At 39.9% G+C, this 17,293-nt stretch overlaps 1 protein-coding gene across 4 annotated transcripts in view; it reads left to right on the top strand.

The window, feature by feature from the left end:
- The window catches only part of FERMT2 (fermitin family member 2), a 96,274-nt gene extending 88,355 nt beyond the window's left edge, over positions 1 to 7,919 (top strand). For 2 of the 4 annotated variants that reach the window (XM_025392210.1, XM_025392208.1), the window contains exons 11-15: positions 335 to 441; positions 574 to 795; positions 5,032 to 5,156; positions 5,471 to 5,612; positions 6,656 to 7,919. In XM_025392210.1, the coding sequence (XP_025247995.1) occupies positions 335 to 441; positions 574 to 795; positions 5,032 to 5,156; positions 5,471 to 5,612; positions 6,656 to 6,829 (770 nt within the window). In that variant the 3' untranslated portion in view covers positions 6,830 to 7,919. Of the gene's footprint in view, positions 1 to 334; positions 442 to 573; positions 796 to 4,158; positions 4,180 to 5,031; positions 5,157 to 5,470; positions 5,613 to 6,655 lie in introns of all 4 variants that reach the window. The other 2 variants (XM_025392207.1, XM_025392209.1) reach the window with 2 other exon arrangements.
- Positions 7,920 to 17,293: the final 9,374 nt, after the last annotated feature.

Genomic DNA, 17,293 nt, shown 5'->3' with positions numbered 1-17,293 from the left:
TCTCCATCTCCTGACCTCAGTCATTTTTTGTACTCAGTGGAGACATGGTTTCACCATTTGGTCAGCTGGTCTCAAACTCCTGACCTCAGGTGATCCACCCACCTTGGCCTCCCAAAGGGCTGGGATTACAGGCGTGAGCCACCATGCCCGGCTTATTTTCATTCCAGCTTCCCAAGTAAATGTATATATTACCTTCTGCAGCAGATGCCTTCATAAAATACTATGGCAAAATCCAACATGTTAAGATGCCACAAAATGAGAGCTGCTTATATTGACTTGAGATTTCTTAAAAGTAAATTTAGCCATTTTGATAATTAAAAATTTTTTGTTACAGGATGTGAAGTTACCCCAGATGTAAACATTTCGGGCCAAAAATTTAACATTAAACTCCTGATTCCAGTTGCAGAGGGCATGAATGAAATCTGGCTTCGTTGTGACAATGTAAGTCTTTCAGTTAAAAATACACTTCAATTTTCTTGGATTTCTAAATGAGTTGACCAGTCATCCTTATATTTTATACTTGAAAGACCTGTCTCATGATACATTGCACACATCACTATTTCTTTTCTCCAGGAAAAACAGTATGCACATTGGATGGCAGCCTGCAGATTAGCCTCCAAAGGCAAGACCATGGCGGACAGTTCTTACAACTTAGAAGTTCAAAATATTCTTTCCTTTCTGAAGATGCAGCATTTAAACCCAGATCCTCAGTTAATACCAGAGCAGATCACGACTGATATAAACCCTGAATGTTTGGTGTCTCCCCGCTATCTAAAAAAGTATAAGAACAAGCAGGTACTTGCTTCATTTTACTTCATCTGTTTTCTGCTGGTCGGTTCTTATAATTTTATACATGACCTTGTTTTTCCCCTCTTAAACAAAACTTTTTAGTCTTAATATTATGTCAGATGGTTAGAATATAAAATACAGATAAGAGTATCCCTAATCGGAACTTCTGAAATCCTACAAAATCTGAAACTTTTTGAGTGCCAACATGACTCTCAAATGCTCATTGGCACATTTTGGATTTCAGATTTGGGATCCTCAGCCGGTAAGTGTAATGCAAATATTCCAAAATCCAAAAATATCTGAAACCCAAAACACTTCTGGTCCCAAAAATTTTGGATAATGGATACTCAACCTGTAGGAAATAAAGTAACCTTTAGTCAAGTTTAAATTGGTCATTTAAAACAAATCTTTATCATTTTAATAAGGAGGCAGGATAGTTGAGAACTTACTCTAAACAACTTGCAGAAATCATTCTGTTAACATGATGATGTTCTTTCAGACATTTTAAGGAATTGAATATGGTCTCAATGCTTTGTGTTCCTTAATTTATTTAATTTTATTCCTTATATAATTAAGTAAATGTGACGTAAAGTGCAGCCAGCATTTGCCAACAAAATTCATAATACCAACTATTGTTGAAATGGGCTTTTCCAACTTTAGAATGAAACTTTACAAGAGTACATTTTTAGCCATGTCTTTTCTTAACATTATCAGTCAGAACCTAACCAAAATTTTATACATAGTCACACAGTTTGGTAAATTTTCATTGAAATTTGCTTTTGTCCACTCTGTTTAGAATTCTTTTCTTTGGAAATTAATACCATAAAAGGGTTGCTACTTAGGAAAACGGTTCTTTGGTACAACATAAAAGTCCTTTACAGGGGAATTTCACTTGGGATAGGCCCTGGTATTCTCTGCACCGAACATCATGCCATAAAAGGAAAAGGCTTCAATTTGGGGGTGGGGGGAGATGAAGACCTTTAAAATAAATATTTTGTTTTTATCTAATTGTGCTTTAATCTTTGTTAAGGAGTAATTTTAAAACATACTGAAAAGGCTCAATGAAATGCCCAGAACACTTACTAATTCCTTAACTTTAAATATAATATTGATTATATGGGTCTGAAATTATTTCTACCTGAATGTTCAGAGGTTTTAATCACAGAGTATTTGTCTTTAAGTCTCAGAGGTTGTGTAAGCCTAGAAATTGTTTATCCCATGGTCATATGATGTGGGAGTAGTAAGGAATGGAGGAAATGCTGCCCTGGGGAACTGTGTGGAATGTAGATTGTAAGTTAAAAAGGGAAAGTAAAGCAAGTGCTAATTTCATTTTTCATATTCGTAGTTATTTCATTTTAAAATTATTTATACAGAATCTTGTTTCTAAAAGTGAATATATTTGCCTTCAAAGGCAATAAGCAATTTCAAACCTGACGAGTTTTATCATTTCACAGTAAGGTATCAGGGAGATAGACGAGCTTAAACGAGAACTGCCACACATTGTTTTCACTGTCAACTATTTGTTTTCTCAGAAGCCTTTTAAATGATAGTTCTTGACTAGAAACTATCAACTGAAAATTCTCCTGAGAACAAAGATGAGGATTCATCTTTTAACTGACAGGAGGACAGTTTGTGTGTGGTCCATGGTTAAAGATCCTTCTGGCCTTGCCTTTCATGTTGCCATCTAATCAAATGCACATTTTTAACCCTACTTTCTCTCACCAGAGTGATAGGTTAGGTTTTTGGTGTGTATTTTGTTATTTTTGAGGCAGAGTCTTGCTCTGTCTCCCAGGCTGGAGTGCGGTGGCACCATCATAGCTCAAGCTCACTGCAGCCTCCATCTCCCAGGCTCAAGCAATCCTCCTACCTCAGCCTCCCTAGTAACTAGAACCACAGGCACACACTGCCACTCCAGGCTAATTTTTGTATTTTTTGTAGAGACGAGCTCTCGCTATGTTGCTTAGGTTGGTCTCAAACTCTTGAGCTCAAGTGATCCGCCTGCCTTGGCCTCCCAAAGCACTGGGATTACAGGCGTGAGCCACCACACTTTGCTGGAATAGACTTACAAATTGTTGGCCAGGCACAGTGGCTCACGCCTGTAATCCCAGCACTTTTTGAGAGGCCGAGGCAGGCGGATCACTTGAGGTCAAGAGTTTGAGACCAGCCTGGCCAACATGGTGAAACCCCATCTTTACTAAAAATACAAAAATTAGCCAGGCATGGTGGTGTGCATGCCTATAATGCCAGCTACTGGGGAGGCTGAGGCAGGAGAATCGCCTGTACCTGGGAGGCAGAGGTTGCAGTGAGCCATCACACTCCAGCCTGGGCAATAAGAGTGAAACTCTGTCTCAGGAAAAAGAGAAAATTGTTTCCAGATATTACTGCCCTGGCGCCTAGTAAGTAGTGATCCTCAGAAGCTTAGTTGCTACTGTGTGTCAGGCACCACACTAGTCACACTGGACGTAGTGCTCAGTAATTATTAAGCTATATCCAGTTGCATTCTGGAGTCTGTAGGAAGATGTGCAGGCCACAAGGACATTCTTCCCTTCCAGGGCATATCGACTGGTAGTTTTCTTTTGGGTCCATCAAAATAACCTGTTGTATTTAACCTACTTTAATTCCCTTCAATTATACATATATTAACTAAATACTCTATGGGTATTTTTAAACAAATATGACTCTCAAACTGGCTTTTTAAATTTTGAAGAATTATTCTATATGTTGATTTATGTTAATCTAAATGGAAATGACTAATGCCATAAAGCCGAAATTCCTCATGTAGTATACGGCATCTCTTTATTTTCCCTTCCAGGAAAAAGGATGCAAAAAACACATGGTAACTGAGGGGTTTGCTTTTCTTGTGTAAGAAAAGAAACAGATGGGCACTGCACTTATTTTATGCCTTCAAATTATTATTTCTGAAAAGCAGTGCATGGATCATTATCTGACTAAATCTGAGAAAACTTTAAAGGCTTTTGAATACTTTTATTTTGCTACTAAAATAATTGGCTTTATCCTAACCAGTGAGAACTGGGTATATGATGTAGGGGGAAAGAAATATTTGTTCTTTTTATTTTCTCCCTACAAATTTCTACCCTTAGGTTCTTTAGTAACATTTAACATTCTAAAATAATGTGGAGTGTTTCTCAGTGTTCTAAATGGAAAGTAATTGCTGCTTCCTCATTTTCATTTTTCATTCTTGCATTTACTTTGCTTGGTTTCTACCTAAAGTAGTTTTTTGCATGACTTTTGGCTGGAATTTTGGTTTGCAGGTGACCGCAACTTTTTCTTTGCTTCATTGCCATTTTTTCTGATTGCCTTTTTTTTTCTTTCTGCTTCCTTTTTCTTTCCTCGCATTGCCATCTACAGCCAGGCTATGTAAGAGATTTGGTAAGTTCTCCATATTTACCAAAAAAGAAAAAGAAGAATAAAAAAAAATTCATAGCCACAACCTTCCCTCAGAATTTACTCCCGTAGTGAAATTTAAAATAAAAATGATTACAGTGATTTCAAGTACCTTAAAGCTGCTAACAGATAATCCTGCTAGAAACTTGTATTCCAGGTATTCATTCTGATTATAGACATAGTGCTAAATTTAATTAAAACTCATCTATATGTGGATTAGAATGTGCTGTTCTATAATAGTAGTACCGTTATCTGTATGCATTTGAAATATGTCTCAAGTGTGGCAACTGTGTACTCCTAATAGTACTTTTTGTTGATATATGAAAACTGAAATGAAGACTTATTTTGAAAAATCATTATATAATACATTATTAAAATTTCCAAATGTAGCTTCAGATTTTTTTTTTTTTTTTTTGAGACGGAGTCTCGCTCTGCCGCCCAGGCTGGAGTGCAGTGGCCGGATCTCAGCTCACTGCAAGCTCCGCCTCCCGGGTTCACGCCATTCTCCTGCCTCAGCCTCCCGAGTAGCTGGGACTACAGGCGCCCGCCACCTCGCCCGGCTAGTTTTCTGTATTTTTTAGTAGAGACGGGGTTTCACCGTGTCGGCCAGGATGGTCTCGATCTCCTGACCTCGTGATCCGCCCGTCTCGGCCTCCCAAAGTGCTGGGATTACAGGCTTGAGCCACCGCGCCCGGCCAGCTTCAGATATTTTGATTTCAACTCTTACAATGTGATTTTGGGGTACGGGGTACGTAATTCAATCTTTTGATCTTTTGTCTCGATTGTCCCATGAGAGAATAATGTTCAATGGTAAAGGTGATGTTTAATCATGTTTAGATAACAGCGAGAATCTTGGAGGCCCATCAGAATGTAGCTCAGATGAGTCTAATTGAAGCCAAGATGAGATTTATTCAAGCTTGGCAGTCATTACCTGAATTTGGCATCACACACTTCATTGCAAGGTCAGTGGTTCTAAGCATCTATGTGTAAACCTTAATCTGCATTTTTGCTTCATCTATGGCATGTAATTAGATATTAAACATTTAAAGCATACCTATGTAGACCCATTAACTCATATTACAGTAGAATTCAAAGACTGTTAGAATGTATTTTGTAAGCTTTTAATTTCTACATTAAAAATTCAAGATAATTGTGTTTGTTTTACTACTAAGGGAATAGCACTCTTTTAGGGTTAGAGAACACTTACCTTGAAGAAAAGCAGTCCAACATGTTCCCCCACGACATGTTGTAACTGTTCTTTTCTTAAATATTATAGGTTCCAAGGGGGCAAAAAAGAAGAACTTATTGGAATTGCATACAACAGACTGATTCGGATGGATGCCAGCACCGGAGATGCAATTAAAACATGGCGTTTCAGCAACATGAAACAGTGGAATGTCAACTGGGAAATCAAAATGGTAAACTCGTCACAATGTTACTTGAATATAGTTCTTCTGATACAAATTAGCACATTAGAAATAAAAAGGCCTATAAATTTTGATGATTGATTGTACCACCACCTCTTAAAGTACAGACAGACCATAGTTGACTATTCATTTCTCACTTAAATTTGCCTATTTCATAATTAGCCCAGTTACTAAAATTCTAAGCATATAATTTGTTTAGAATGTTGCCCTTTTTGTCTTTCTGTAATGGATAAAGCCCTTCTACTCCGAAATAGCAACTACTATTTGTTGAATGCCTACCCTGTGCCAGACATGATACTGGAGGCTTACATTAGTACCCCGTCTCAAAGCCTCATCACAGCCTTTTAAGGTAGTTGGATTACCGTACGTTACAAATGAAGACACTGCAATATAGAGGCTTGAGGGCCACCATTGTCTGTGACCACGCACAAAGTAACTACAGAGTCATTTCAAACTCAGATGCTTTAGGCTTAAAAACCTGGCACATTTACCACTGTACATCATGTTGCCCCTGGTCTTGGAGTACACGAATATCATTTAAATTGAACAATCTTTTACTAATAAGTCATTTGGTTTAGGATCATATTGGATTTATTGTATCAATTCATGTTACTTCAAAGAATCTTATATTTCTGAAATACTCAAACGTGATACCTAAAGTTTAAATATCTGAAGCAAATATTAAAACACAGGAAGGAGGCTTTCCTCCAGGACTTGAAGAGAGGCATTCTCGTTAATTGAATCACCAGAGACCATTTGAGAACTGAATGACCTAAAACCCTTGCATTCCTAGTCTTCCTTTTCAGAACATGAAAACTTAAAAAAGGGTAGGGGAAGGGCAATAAACTTAACTTCTTCTTTGGGACTTAAAGGCATTACTAGTTTAGGTTTTAAACAGACTAATTATTTGAGGATCAACAAGTGTTTTGTGATGGGACAGGCTTTAAGTAGCGCAGTAGTTGTGTGAGTCGTTTTGTGTGGACCCCGTCACCTGGCATTCGGGACAGCACTGATGATTCTTGTCTTTGTTCCAGGTCACCGTAGAGTTTGCAGATGAAGTACGATTGTCCTTCATTTGTACTGAAGTAGATTGCAAAGTGGTTCATGAATTCATTGGTGGCTACATATTTCTCTCAACACGTGCAAAAGACCAAAATGAGAGTTTAGATGAAGAGATGTTCTACAAACTTACCAGTGGTTGGGTGTGAATAGAAATACTGTTTAATGAAACTCCACGGCCATAACAATATTTAACTTTAAAAGCTGTTTGTTATATGCTGCTTAATAAAGTAAGCTTGAAATTTATCATTTTATCATGAAAACTTCTTTGCCTTACCAGACCAGTTAATATGTGCACTAAACAAGCACGACTATTAATCTATCAGGATATAATAAACTTGAATTTGGCACACATTCCTTAGGGCCATGAATTTAAAACTGAAATAGTGGGCAAATCAGGAACAGACCATCACTGATTTAAGCTAGCCAAACTGTAAGAAACAAGCCATCTATTTTAAAGCTATCCAGGCCTTAACCTATATGAACTCTATTTATCATGTCTAATGCATGTGTTTTAATGTATGTTTAATTTGATATCATGTTTTAAAATATCCTACTTCTGGTAGCCATTTAATTCCTTCCCCCCACCCCCAAATAAATCAGGCTTGCAGGAGGCCTGATGTTTAATAATGTCATTGTGTTTGACCTTGAAGGAAAATGCTATTAGTCTGTCGTGCTTGATTTGTTTTTGTCCTTGAATAAGCATGTTATGTATATTGTCTTGTGTTTTTATTTTTACACCATATTGTATTACACTTTTAGTATTCACCAGCATAATCACTGTCTGCCTAAAATATGCAACTCTTTGCATTACAATATGAAGTAAAGTTCTATGAAGTATGCATTTTGTGTAACTAATGTACAAACACAAATTTTATAAAATTGTACAGTTTTTTAAAAACTACTCACAACTAGCAAATGGCTTAAATGTAGCATCTCTGCATTAATTAAATGCCTTTAAGAGATATAATTAATGTGCAGTTTTAATATCTACTAAATTAAGAATGACTTCATTATGATGATTTGCCACAATGTCCTTAACTCTAATGCCTGGACTGGCCATGTTCTAGTCTGTTGCGCTGTTACAATCTGTATTGGTGCTAGTCAGAAAATTCCTAGCTCACATAGCCCAAAAGGGTGCGAGGGAGAGGTGGGTTACCAGTATTGTTCAATAATCCATGGTTCAAAGACTGTATAAATGCATTTTATTTTAAATAAAAGCAAAACTTTTATTTAATAGTTATTTTTGTACTTGTTTTTAATGTTTACATAGTATCAATTTAGTAGAAATGAACTTCTGCCTTTTGGAAATGCTTTGCCTACATGTTGTTATTTTGTGAGAACAACTGGTTAGTATTCCACATCATCGCCAGATAGACACACTTTATCTCAAAGATAGTCTTTCCCCTCAATTGAAAAGCCCTCATTTTCTTAACACTTAAAAATGAATGTGTAATACCTAAATGTTAGAAATGTACTTATAAATAGAAGTTGGCTGTGGCAGAATTTGTTTTAAATAACAAAATTATTCTTGTTTTACAAAAAAAAAAATACATTTACGAATTTACTGCCAGTCATTACTGCTGTCATCATTCAAGACTCAAGACTTTTTAGTCCTTTACCCTTTGCACGTAGACCAATTCCTGATTTTCCCCTCATACAGCCTTGCATCTTTTCTCTTGTCATTGCTGCCACCATCATCCAAATTCAGTTCTTTGTCCTGTGCCTGCTGTAGTGTGGCACCATCTTAAGACAAGGCTGAGATCACATTCTCCATGACTTTTCTTTGCACTCTAAAGCCATAACAGGCCTTGCTCCAAAATTTAAGAGCACCTTTCCACTAAACGTTTTAAAATATACTCCCTTTCCTCATCTTTAGTAAGTGACTGTGCAAGTCACCAACTTGAATATTCAGCAACTTGCATGTCACTTACCGAAAGCCCCAAAACATTCATTGAAACCACACCTATTCAAGTGCTTTCTAGTCCCATGGCTTCCACGCAAGTGAGAATAGCCTCTGTGCTGATTGCCCCACCTCTAGTTTGCCCTGCTGCCCTCCCAGTGATTTTGAGATTAATCCAGCCCCAACATAGCACTGACTGCATTTCAGCTCTAATGACTTCTTATTGCCTACAGGATAAAAGCCAAAGTAAAGTGCTCAGAGGTTTTGTATGGTTTCCCAGCCCACATTTTCATCCTTATCTCCCAACAATCTGCATTGCAGTCCAGCTGGGCAGCTCACATTCTCCACTTTGCACTCATCCCATCTCCCTATCATTCCCCAAGTCTGGAATGTCTAGTCCTGGACCTTCGTCCAGTTTGTACCTGTCTACACCTCATCTGTCTAGCATTTTAGAAAAAGGTCAAGTGGGCCTGGCGCAGTGGCTCACACCTGTAATCCCAGCATTTTGGGAGCCTGAGGTGGGTGGGTCACGAGGTCAGGAGTTCAAGACCATCCTGGTCAAGATGGTGAAACCCCGTCTCTACTAGAAATACAAAAATTAGTTGGGCATGGTAGCACACACTTGTAATCCCAGCTACTGGGGAGTCTGAGGCAGGAGAATTGCTTGAACCTGGGAGGTGGAGGTTGCAGCGAGTTGATATTGTGCCACTGCACTCCAGTCTGGGCAACAGAGCAACACTCCATCTCAAAAAAAAAAAAAAAAAAAAAAAAAGCCAGGCACAGTGGCTTATGCCTGTAATCCCAACACTTTGGGAGGCTGAGGCAGGAGGATCATGAGGTCAAGAGATCGAGACCATCCTGGCCAACATGATGAAACCCCGTCTCTACTAAAAGTAGAAAAATTAGTCGGGCATGGTAGTGCACACCTGTAGTCCCAGCTACTTGGGAGGCTAAGGCAGGAGTATCGCTTGAACCCAGGAGGCGGAGGTTACAGTGAGCCAAGATTTCACCACTGCACTCCAGCCTGGGTGACAAAGTGAGACTCCATCCCCCCAAAAAAAAAACAAAAAAACTCAAGTGTTCTTTCTTCTATAAACACTTTCAAGTTTCCTTGCAGCCAAAAAACTCTCTTCCTCTTCTGAACTGCCATTGAATTTGGTCCTTCTGTGGAACTAAAGAGTGATCATCCTTATTATGGTTGAGTATATCATGTCGCCCCTAACAAATTTATTACATGTTTGAGGATTTGGTTGAATTTGGTTCTTCTGTGGAACTAGAGTATCCAAATCATTACATCCTTGAGGACTAGATCTCAGTGCTATGGTTCCTACTTAGGATCACTTACACATGGGTTTATTGAATATAATGATGGTTATTTTGGAAATAACAAAATTATTAACCAAACCAAATAACCAAAGGAATTATTATTAGAACTAAGAGTTTGTGTAGCCTCAGTATAGTTTAATACAGAGCAAACTACCTCTTTTTTTTGGACACCAACTATGCAATAGGAAGCATGCTAAGTACTCATATTCTCTCAAGGATGCATACAGTCCAGCCTCATCATTTTATAGATGAGGCTAGAGGAGGCCAACTGACCTGTTTAAAGTCAGACATCTATGATTACTGCCAAGGCCAATCATCTCCCTATCTAGTAGTAGTAAAAACAAACCTTACATGAATTCTGAGAACACCATTAGTAGTGACCTCTCTAGAGAGAACATAGGTCTGTGAGAACACCAGCTGGGACTCAGAGACCTAGGTTCAGCTTTCTGCTCCATGTGACTCAAGCTCATGTGGATATGAAAGCACTGGTGACAGGACCCCAACCTAGCTCCCATCCAACTTTTTACCTTAAATCAGCAGGTTAGAAACCTGCTGGAAGCCCCTGGCTGGGCGCGGTGGCTCACGCCTGTAATCCCAGCACTTTGGGAGGCCGAGGTCAAGAGATTGAGACCATCCTGGCCAACATGGTGAAACCCCGTCTCTACTAAAAATACAAAAATTAGCCCCAACTACTCAGGAGGCTGAGGCAAGAGAATAGCTTGAACCCAGGAGGTGGAGGTTGCAGTGAACTGAGATTGTGCCGCTGGAGTGCAGTGGTGCAAAAAAAAAAAAAAAAAATCTAAAAAAAAAAAATCTAAAAAAAAAAAAAAACCTGCTGGAAGCCCCTGATGGTGATGTAGTTAATCAGTAATCTCAACTCAGTACAAATTATATTTTACATGCCTTGAACTTTCAAAATCAAGGAGCTAGAGACATGAACTTTATCAAGGAAAAGCCACTTGCCGTTCTTGACCCTCTACTCTTACAGAGGACAAAAAGCAAGTATGTCACAGACTATACTGTTATTCTGTATACTGTATTTCTACTTTTTAAAAAAATGTTGAATCTTATTTAAGATGCTTTTAATGATCAGTTAGTGATGCAGTGAGATCATAATATCTATTCCTTAAAACTAAGTTTTTTCATTTTGGGCTTGTTTTTGAAACAGAGTGTCACTCTCGCCCAGGTTGGAGTGCAGTGGTGCAATCTCAGCTCACTGCAACCTCCACCTCCTGGGTTCAAGCAGTTCTCCTGCTTCAGCCTCCTGAGTACATGGGATTACAGGCACCCACTACCACGCCTGGCTAATTTTTGTATTTTTAGTAGAGACAGGGTTTCGCCTTGTTGGCCAGGCTGGTCTCAAACTCCTGACCTCAGATGATCCTCCCTCTTCAGCCTCCCAAAGCACTGGGATTACAGGCATGAGCCACTGTGCACAGCCACCCTTATAACTAAGTTTGATAAATGACACAGCTGTTTTACACTCATCACTTAAAACATGTTAACGTCTTCACTCATCACTTCAATAATTCAGAAAGTCTGAGCATAAGGCTTTCTGAAATCCATCCCTTTGTGACATACCACATCACTGATACTGAATGGATAACCCTGCACAGCTGCCATCTTATCTCTCCTTAATTCTAAAAACATAGACACTGAGTTAAAAATCCATCACTCACAAAATGTTTTTGGAGCTATTGCATCGTCACCTCTTTTTGTCCTATAAATGGTGGAAGAAAGGCAAGGATGAGTTGACTTGCTACATTGGTGTAGACCTAATGAACACAGTACAATAAGCTGATCCAACTCTTACTCTGCTGATATATTTCCAGTCATCTCTACAAAGTAAGATCCAGGAAAAAGTTGTTTACTAGAGAGCTCTGTTCTCTTCAACAAATTAACTGTGCCTTTATCTGTTTGAACTGTTTTGGTCTGGCAGCTCAAGAATGAGGGAGGTGGCAGAGATAAGTGACAGGAAATGGGAAATTTGCAATCTGGGTAAAGGGAGTAAAATTCTCAGAGTGAATTGCAGAGCTACCCAGAACAGGAAGCAGTAGCCAAAAAGCCTTATCTGGTGACCTTATTTCCTGCTGTGTTGATCCTCTCTTGTTTTCTCTGCTTCATTTAATAAACAGTACAAAGTTTCCCAGGCTGAATGTGTACATTAAAATTCCCTAAAGAAACAGTTATCAGCAGACACACACACACACACACACACACACACACACACTCAATTGGGTTTCCCTTTTGATGTTTGTTCATGGGCCTGCATATTAGTAAAAATTACAAGCGCTTAAAATAATTTGAGACCATTGTTTCATGAAATCTAATTATAGTCTCATGTGGCTTCACTGGCCAGGCATTATCTGTCTTACTGCTCAGGGAAGTGGTCCAAGTTCAATGTTAATTAAATTTGTGATTAAAAACAGCACAGCCAACCAAACAAGTTTAAAATCGTATCTGTATTAATATGGTTTGCAGATACTGCATGATAAAGAGGAGGTCTGAGCATAAAATTCTCATCTCAGATCTCAATTTTGTGACCTTTATGACAAGTGAGATTCAAGTGAACACATTTACTGTCAGGTTTACGGGTCGGTGTATTTAAACAACCTTGTTTATGTCTTGCTGGCCATATTATAAATCCAATTAGAAGGAACACTGGGAAAACAGAAGAGCAAGGGGCCAGGATAGCCAAAACATTCCTAAACAATAGGTGAGGGGACTCGCCTTACTAGATAACAAGTAGTGTAAAATATATTGAAAGTGTAGCGTTGGCACAGAAATCAATAAAACAACTAGAGAATTCAAACAGAAACTCCAGAATATATCTGCGCACATACAGACACTTGGTTTCTCAGAGCTGGCCATGCAGATTGGGACAAAACAAAAGGGCTTCCCAGTGAATGGTGCTGGTGCTTATCTTTACGAAGCAAGAATTTGGACTACAACCTCATACCTGTATGTAGAAGTCCAAATCGATTCCAAATGGGTCAAAGTCTTGGATGTGAACGGCAAAACCACACAACTTTTAAAAGATGACAGATCATTTATATGACATTGGGGAAAGATATTTTGTGTTGAGGCACAAATAGCACAAACTGATTACATTAATGAGAACTATGAAGGTGCTGTAGAGAGTAAAAGGCAAGTCCAATTGAGAGGATATTTGCAACACATAATTGACAAAGAATTGGTATCCAGAAAATGAACCCGCACACAGATCAATCAAACGAGAAATGGACAAAACATTCGCTATTTCACAAGACAGGAAACCTGAAATGGCCAATAAATACATGAAAACCTGTTCAACTTCACTAGTATTCTGGAAAATATGGGAGAAATAAATTTTAAGTACAATTAAAGTACAGTTTCAGATCTACCCATATTAGTAAAATATTTTAAATCTGACTATCAAGTATGGAATCATTGGAATACATATTGTTGGTGGGAGTACAAATTGGAACAGAGCACTTCAGAAACACTTTGACATCATCTGGTAAAATTATATTTATCCTACCCCCATGAAATTCCACTGCAAGGTTTACAAACACCCTGGGGAAACTCCTGCCCATACACACCAGGAGACAAGCACAAGAATATGCAAAGCACACAAGTTACAACAGGAAGAAACTAGGAACAATCAAATGTCTCAACAATAGACTAAATTATAATCCAGTCCTAAGATGGAATCAAAACAGCAATGAATAAAATGCCAATGCACAAAACAACACGGATGAATCTCAATCTGATGCTGAACGAAAACATCTAGATGCAGAAGATACATAATATGATTAAACTATTTTAATGTCCAAGATTCTTAAATTTTTTCTTAAAAAAAACATTTTTTTCTATTATGTAGAAAACTACTGTATTTTTAAAAGACTCTTGGTGGTTCTGTAATTTTAAAAGACTCTTAGTGTCTTTTAAAAGTCACTGCAGCCTAATGGACGTGAGTCTTGCTCTTGACAGCTGCCACTCTGCTCTTTTGATGTGCTTTCCTGAGCTTGGATAAGATCAGCACATGGCTCTGGCCTCTGCTGCCAAGTGAACTTCTAATTGACTATTTAGCTGCCGTGGTTTAAGAATGGAGTAATGAGCCCAGGGTCAGGGGTTCGGTCCCCTTGTGGTCCAGTTGGCTTTGTTCTCTGTTTCATACTCACAGGCTGTACCACTATCCTGTAAATCCCATAAGAGACAATAGACAAGAACAGACCTATCAGCTCTATTAGAAAATCAACTCTAAGCTCAAAGATCTGGTCAGTATACAGATCACAGCATTGTCATGCATTGTATGAAAAGGTCAGCCGGGTGCGGTGGCTCACGCCCGTAATCCCAGCACTTTGGGAGGCCGAGACGGGCGGATCATGAGGTCAGGAGATCGAGACCATCCTGACTAACACGGTGAAACCCCGTCTCCACTAAAATACAAAAAAAAATTAGCCGGGCATGGTGGCGGGCGCCTGTAGTCCCAGCTACACAGGAGGCTGAGGCAGGAGAATGGCATGAACCCGGGAGGCGGAGCTTGCAGTGAGTCGAGATCATGCCACTGCACTCCAGCCTGGGCGACAGAGCGAGACTCTGTCTCAAAAAAAAAAAAAAGAAAAGAAAAGGTCAATACGAATGTTACTAAATGACCCAAGTCATGGCTGAGGAGTCAAGGAGCTTACCAGACACCTTCTCTTGCAGCCTGGATATTAAAGGCATTCCTGTACTCTAGACCCAGGCCTTCCATAAATGCTAACTTTATCAAATAGGAATTCTAAAAATGATGTTGATTCTCAAGAAATCATCCTACACTTTCACTATTTGAAAGTGCTTTATAGATGTATAAACATGAAGACAACAGTATAGGAAAGTTAAAGACTGCTGCCGTATAGCAAAGAATCTTGAAAACACCTAGAGTCTATTTTGTTTTGCTTTTCAAATGCCCCTGGTTTGGCCGGGTGCGGTGGCTCATGCCTGTAATCCCAGCACGCTGGCGGGGGCAAGGCAGGTGGATCATGAGGTCAAGAATTCAAGACCCGCCTGGCCAACATAGCGAAACTTCTTCTCTACTAAAAATACAATGAAAAAAAAAAATTAGCTGGGCGTGGTGGCAGGCGCCTGTAATCCTAGCTATTTGGGAGGCTAAGGCAGGAGAATCGCTTGAACCTGGGAGGCAGAGGTTGCGGTGAACCAAGATTGTGCCACTGCACACCAGTGGAACTGTGAGAACTATGAAGCTGCTGTAGAGAGTAAAAGGCAAGTCTCTGTCTCAAAAAAAGACTCCGCCTCAACAAAAAAAAAAAAAAAAAAAAAAGGTCGTGGTTCATATAGAGCGGACCAGCAGAAGCAGTCATTACAGGTACGTAAAACCATTAGGACACTTAAAGATATACACATATATTCGGTAAAACTAGCTCAGGGCAGCTTCAGTGAAAATGGAAAAGGCAGAGGAGGATCATAGACTAAAGGAGACACACCTGAGCTTTGTCTACAAGGGTTTATTTAGAATGAAAAGCCATAATTTTTACCAGCAGTGGCAATACTAATTGATCTGTACCAAAGATGGGGAAAGGGAGCCCTAACTCTTCAAACACAGCCTCAACAAGGAAGAAACTTACTTGCCAAGAACAAATCGGTAGCTAATAGGAGGCTAATGTTGAGATTCTCCTTGTCACTTAGATATGACTTTTGTTTCTACACCTCATACCCAAGGAATATCTTTGTATGATCAGCCTAAATGTCTTCATGGAAGGTTTATCATACTTTAGTTTCAGGTATTCTCAAAAGAGCCTGTCTTGTCCTACGTGTCACTTTTCTTTCTGATTGGGCTTTAGTCTCTAGCTTCTGGGCTCCAAGTACTCGCCATCTGGCAGTACTTTAGACATTTCCTTCTACTTTCTCATAGATTCTGTGGAAAGCAACCACATAATGAAAAGTAAATGTCTTCTGCTTATTCTTAGCAGGAAGCCGGAACTAAGTTCCTTGCAAGGCCCCATTCCAGACCTTGCGGTGCTACAGATGGAGCCTACACTGTGACCTTGACCTCTTTCACATGCCCAGAATTCCTCCTGTGAAGATCTTTACAGAGGAAACTGGACAGATGTTTTCTTTAATCTTCTCTGGTTAAGACAAATTCATGCAATGTCGAACTTCTAGAGGGTTTTTGGTTTTTGTTCTTGAGGCAAACAACATGAATGAAAAATGTCTCCTCTACTTCCAAGAACTGCTTGAGAGCAAATTATGTTGATCCTTAAAAACGATTTCTAAACCTGTAAGATTTGATTGTAAAACTTGCTCTTGAGGCCGGATGCGGTGGCTCACGCCTGTAATCCCAGCACTTTGGGAGGCCAAGGCGGGTGGATCATTTGAGGTCAGGAGTTCGAGACCAGCCTGGACAACATGGTGAAACCCCATCTCTACTAAAAATACAAAAGTTAGCCAGGCATGGTAGTGGGCACCTGTAATCCCAGCTACTTGGGAGGCTGAGTGCAGGAGGATCTCTTGAACCCAGGAGGCAGAGGCTGCAGTGACCCAAGGTCTCGCCACTTCATTCCAGCCTGGGAGAAAGAGCAAAACTCTGTCCAAAAAAAAAAGGCCGGGCATGGTAGATCACGCCTGTAATCCCAGCACTTTGGGAGGACAAGGAAGGTGGGTCACCTGAGGTCAGGAATTCAAGATCAGCCTGACCAACATGGTGAAACCCCATCTCTACTAAAAATACAAAATTAGCCAAGCATGGTGGTACATGCCTGTAATCCTAGCTACTCGGGAGGCTGAGGCGGGAGAATCGTCTGAACCCGGGAGGCAGAAGTTGCGGTGAGCCGAGATGGTGCCATTGCACCCCAGCCTGGGCAACAAGAGCAAAACTTCATCTCGGAAAAAAAAAAACAATGCTGGTTGTGGTGGCTCACGCCTGTAATCCCAGCACTTTGGGCAGCCGAGGTGGGTGGATCATTAGGTCAGGAGGTTGAGACCAGCCTGACCAACATGGTGAAACCCCATCTCTTCTAAAAATACAAAAATTAGCCAGGCGTGGTAGCGTGTGCCTATAATCCCAGCTACTCAGGAGGCTGAGGCAAGAGAATCGCTTGAACCAGGGAGGCAGAAGTTGCAGTGAGCAGAGGTCATGCCACTGCACTCCAGTCTGGGCAACAGATCCACCTGCCTTGCCCCCGCCAGCGTGCTGGGATTACAGGCATGAGCCACCGCACCCGGCCAAACCAGGGGCATTTGAAAAGCAAAACAAAATAGATTCCATAAAAGCCTGGGGCATAGTCTTTTGCAATCTGTTAAGGCAACTATTCTTTAAAAAGGGGGTGGGGGTTTTAATAACTAAATGTTTATTACATAATTGAGCGATGTCTCTATATACGAGGTCACAAATCACGGAGGCCAG

Source organism: Theropithecus gelada, chromosome 7b, assembly GCF_003255815.1.
Source record: "Theropithecus gelada isolate Dixy chromosome 7b, Tgel_1.0, whole genome shotgun sequence".
Lineage (NCBI taxonomy): Eukaryota > Metazoa > Chordata > Mammalia > Primates > Cercopithecidae > Theropithecus > Theropithecus gelada.
The sequence above is the reverse complement of the archived record's forward strand: the minus strand, read 5'-3'. Positions and strand labels throughout refer to the sequence as shown.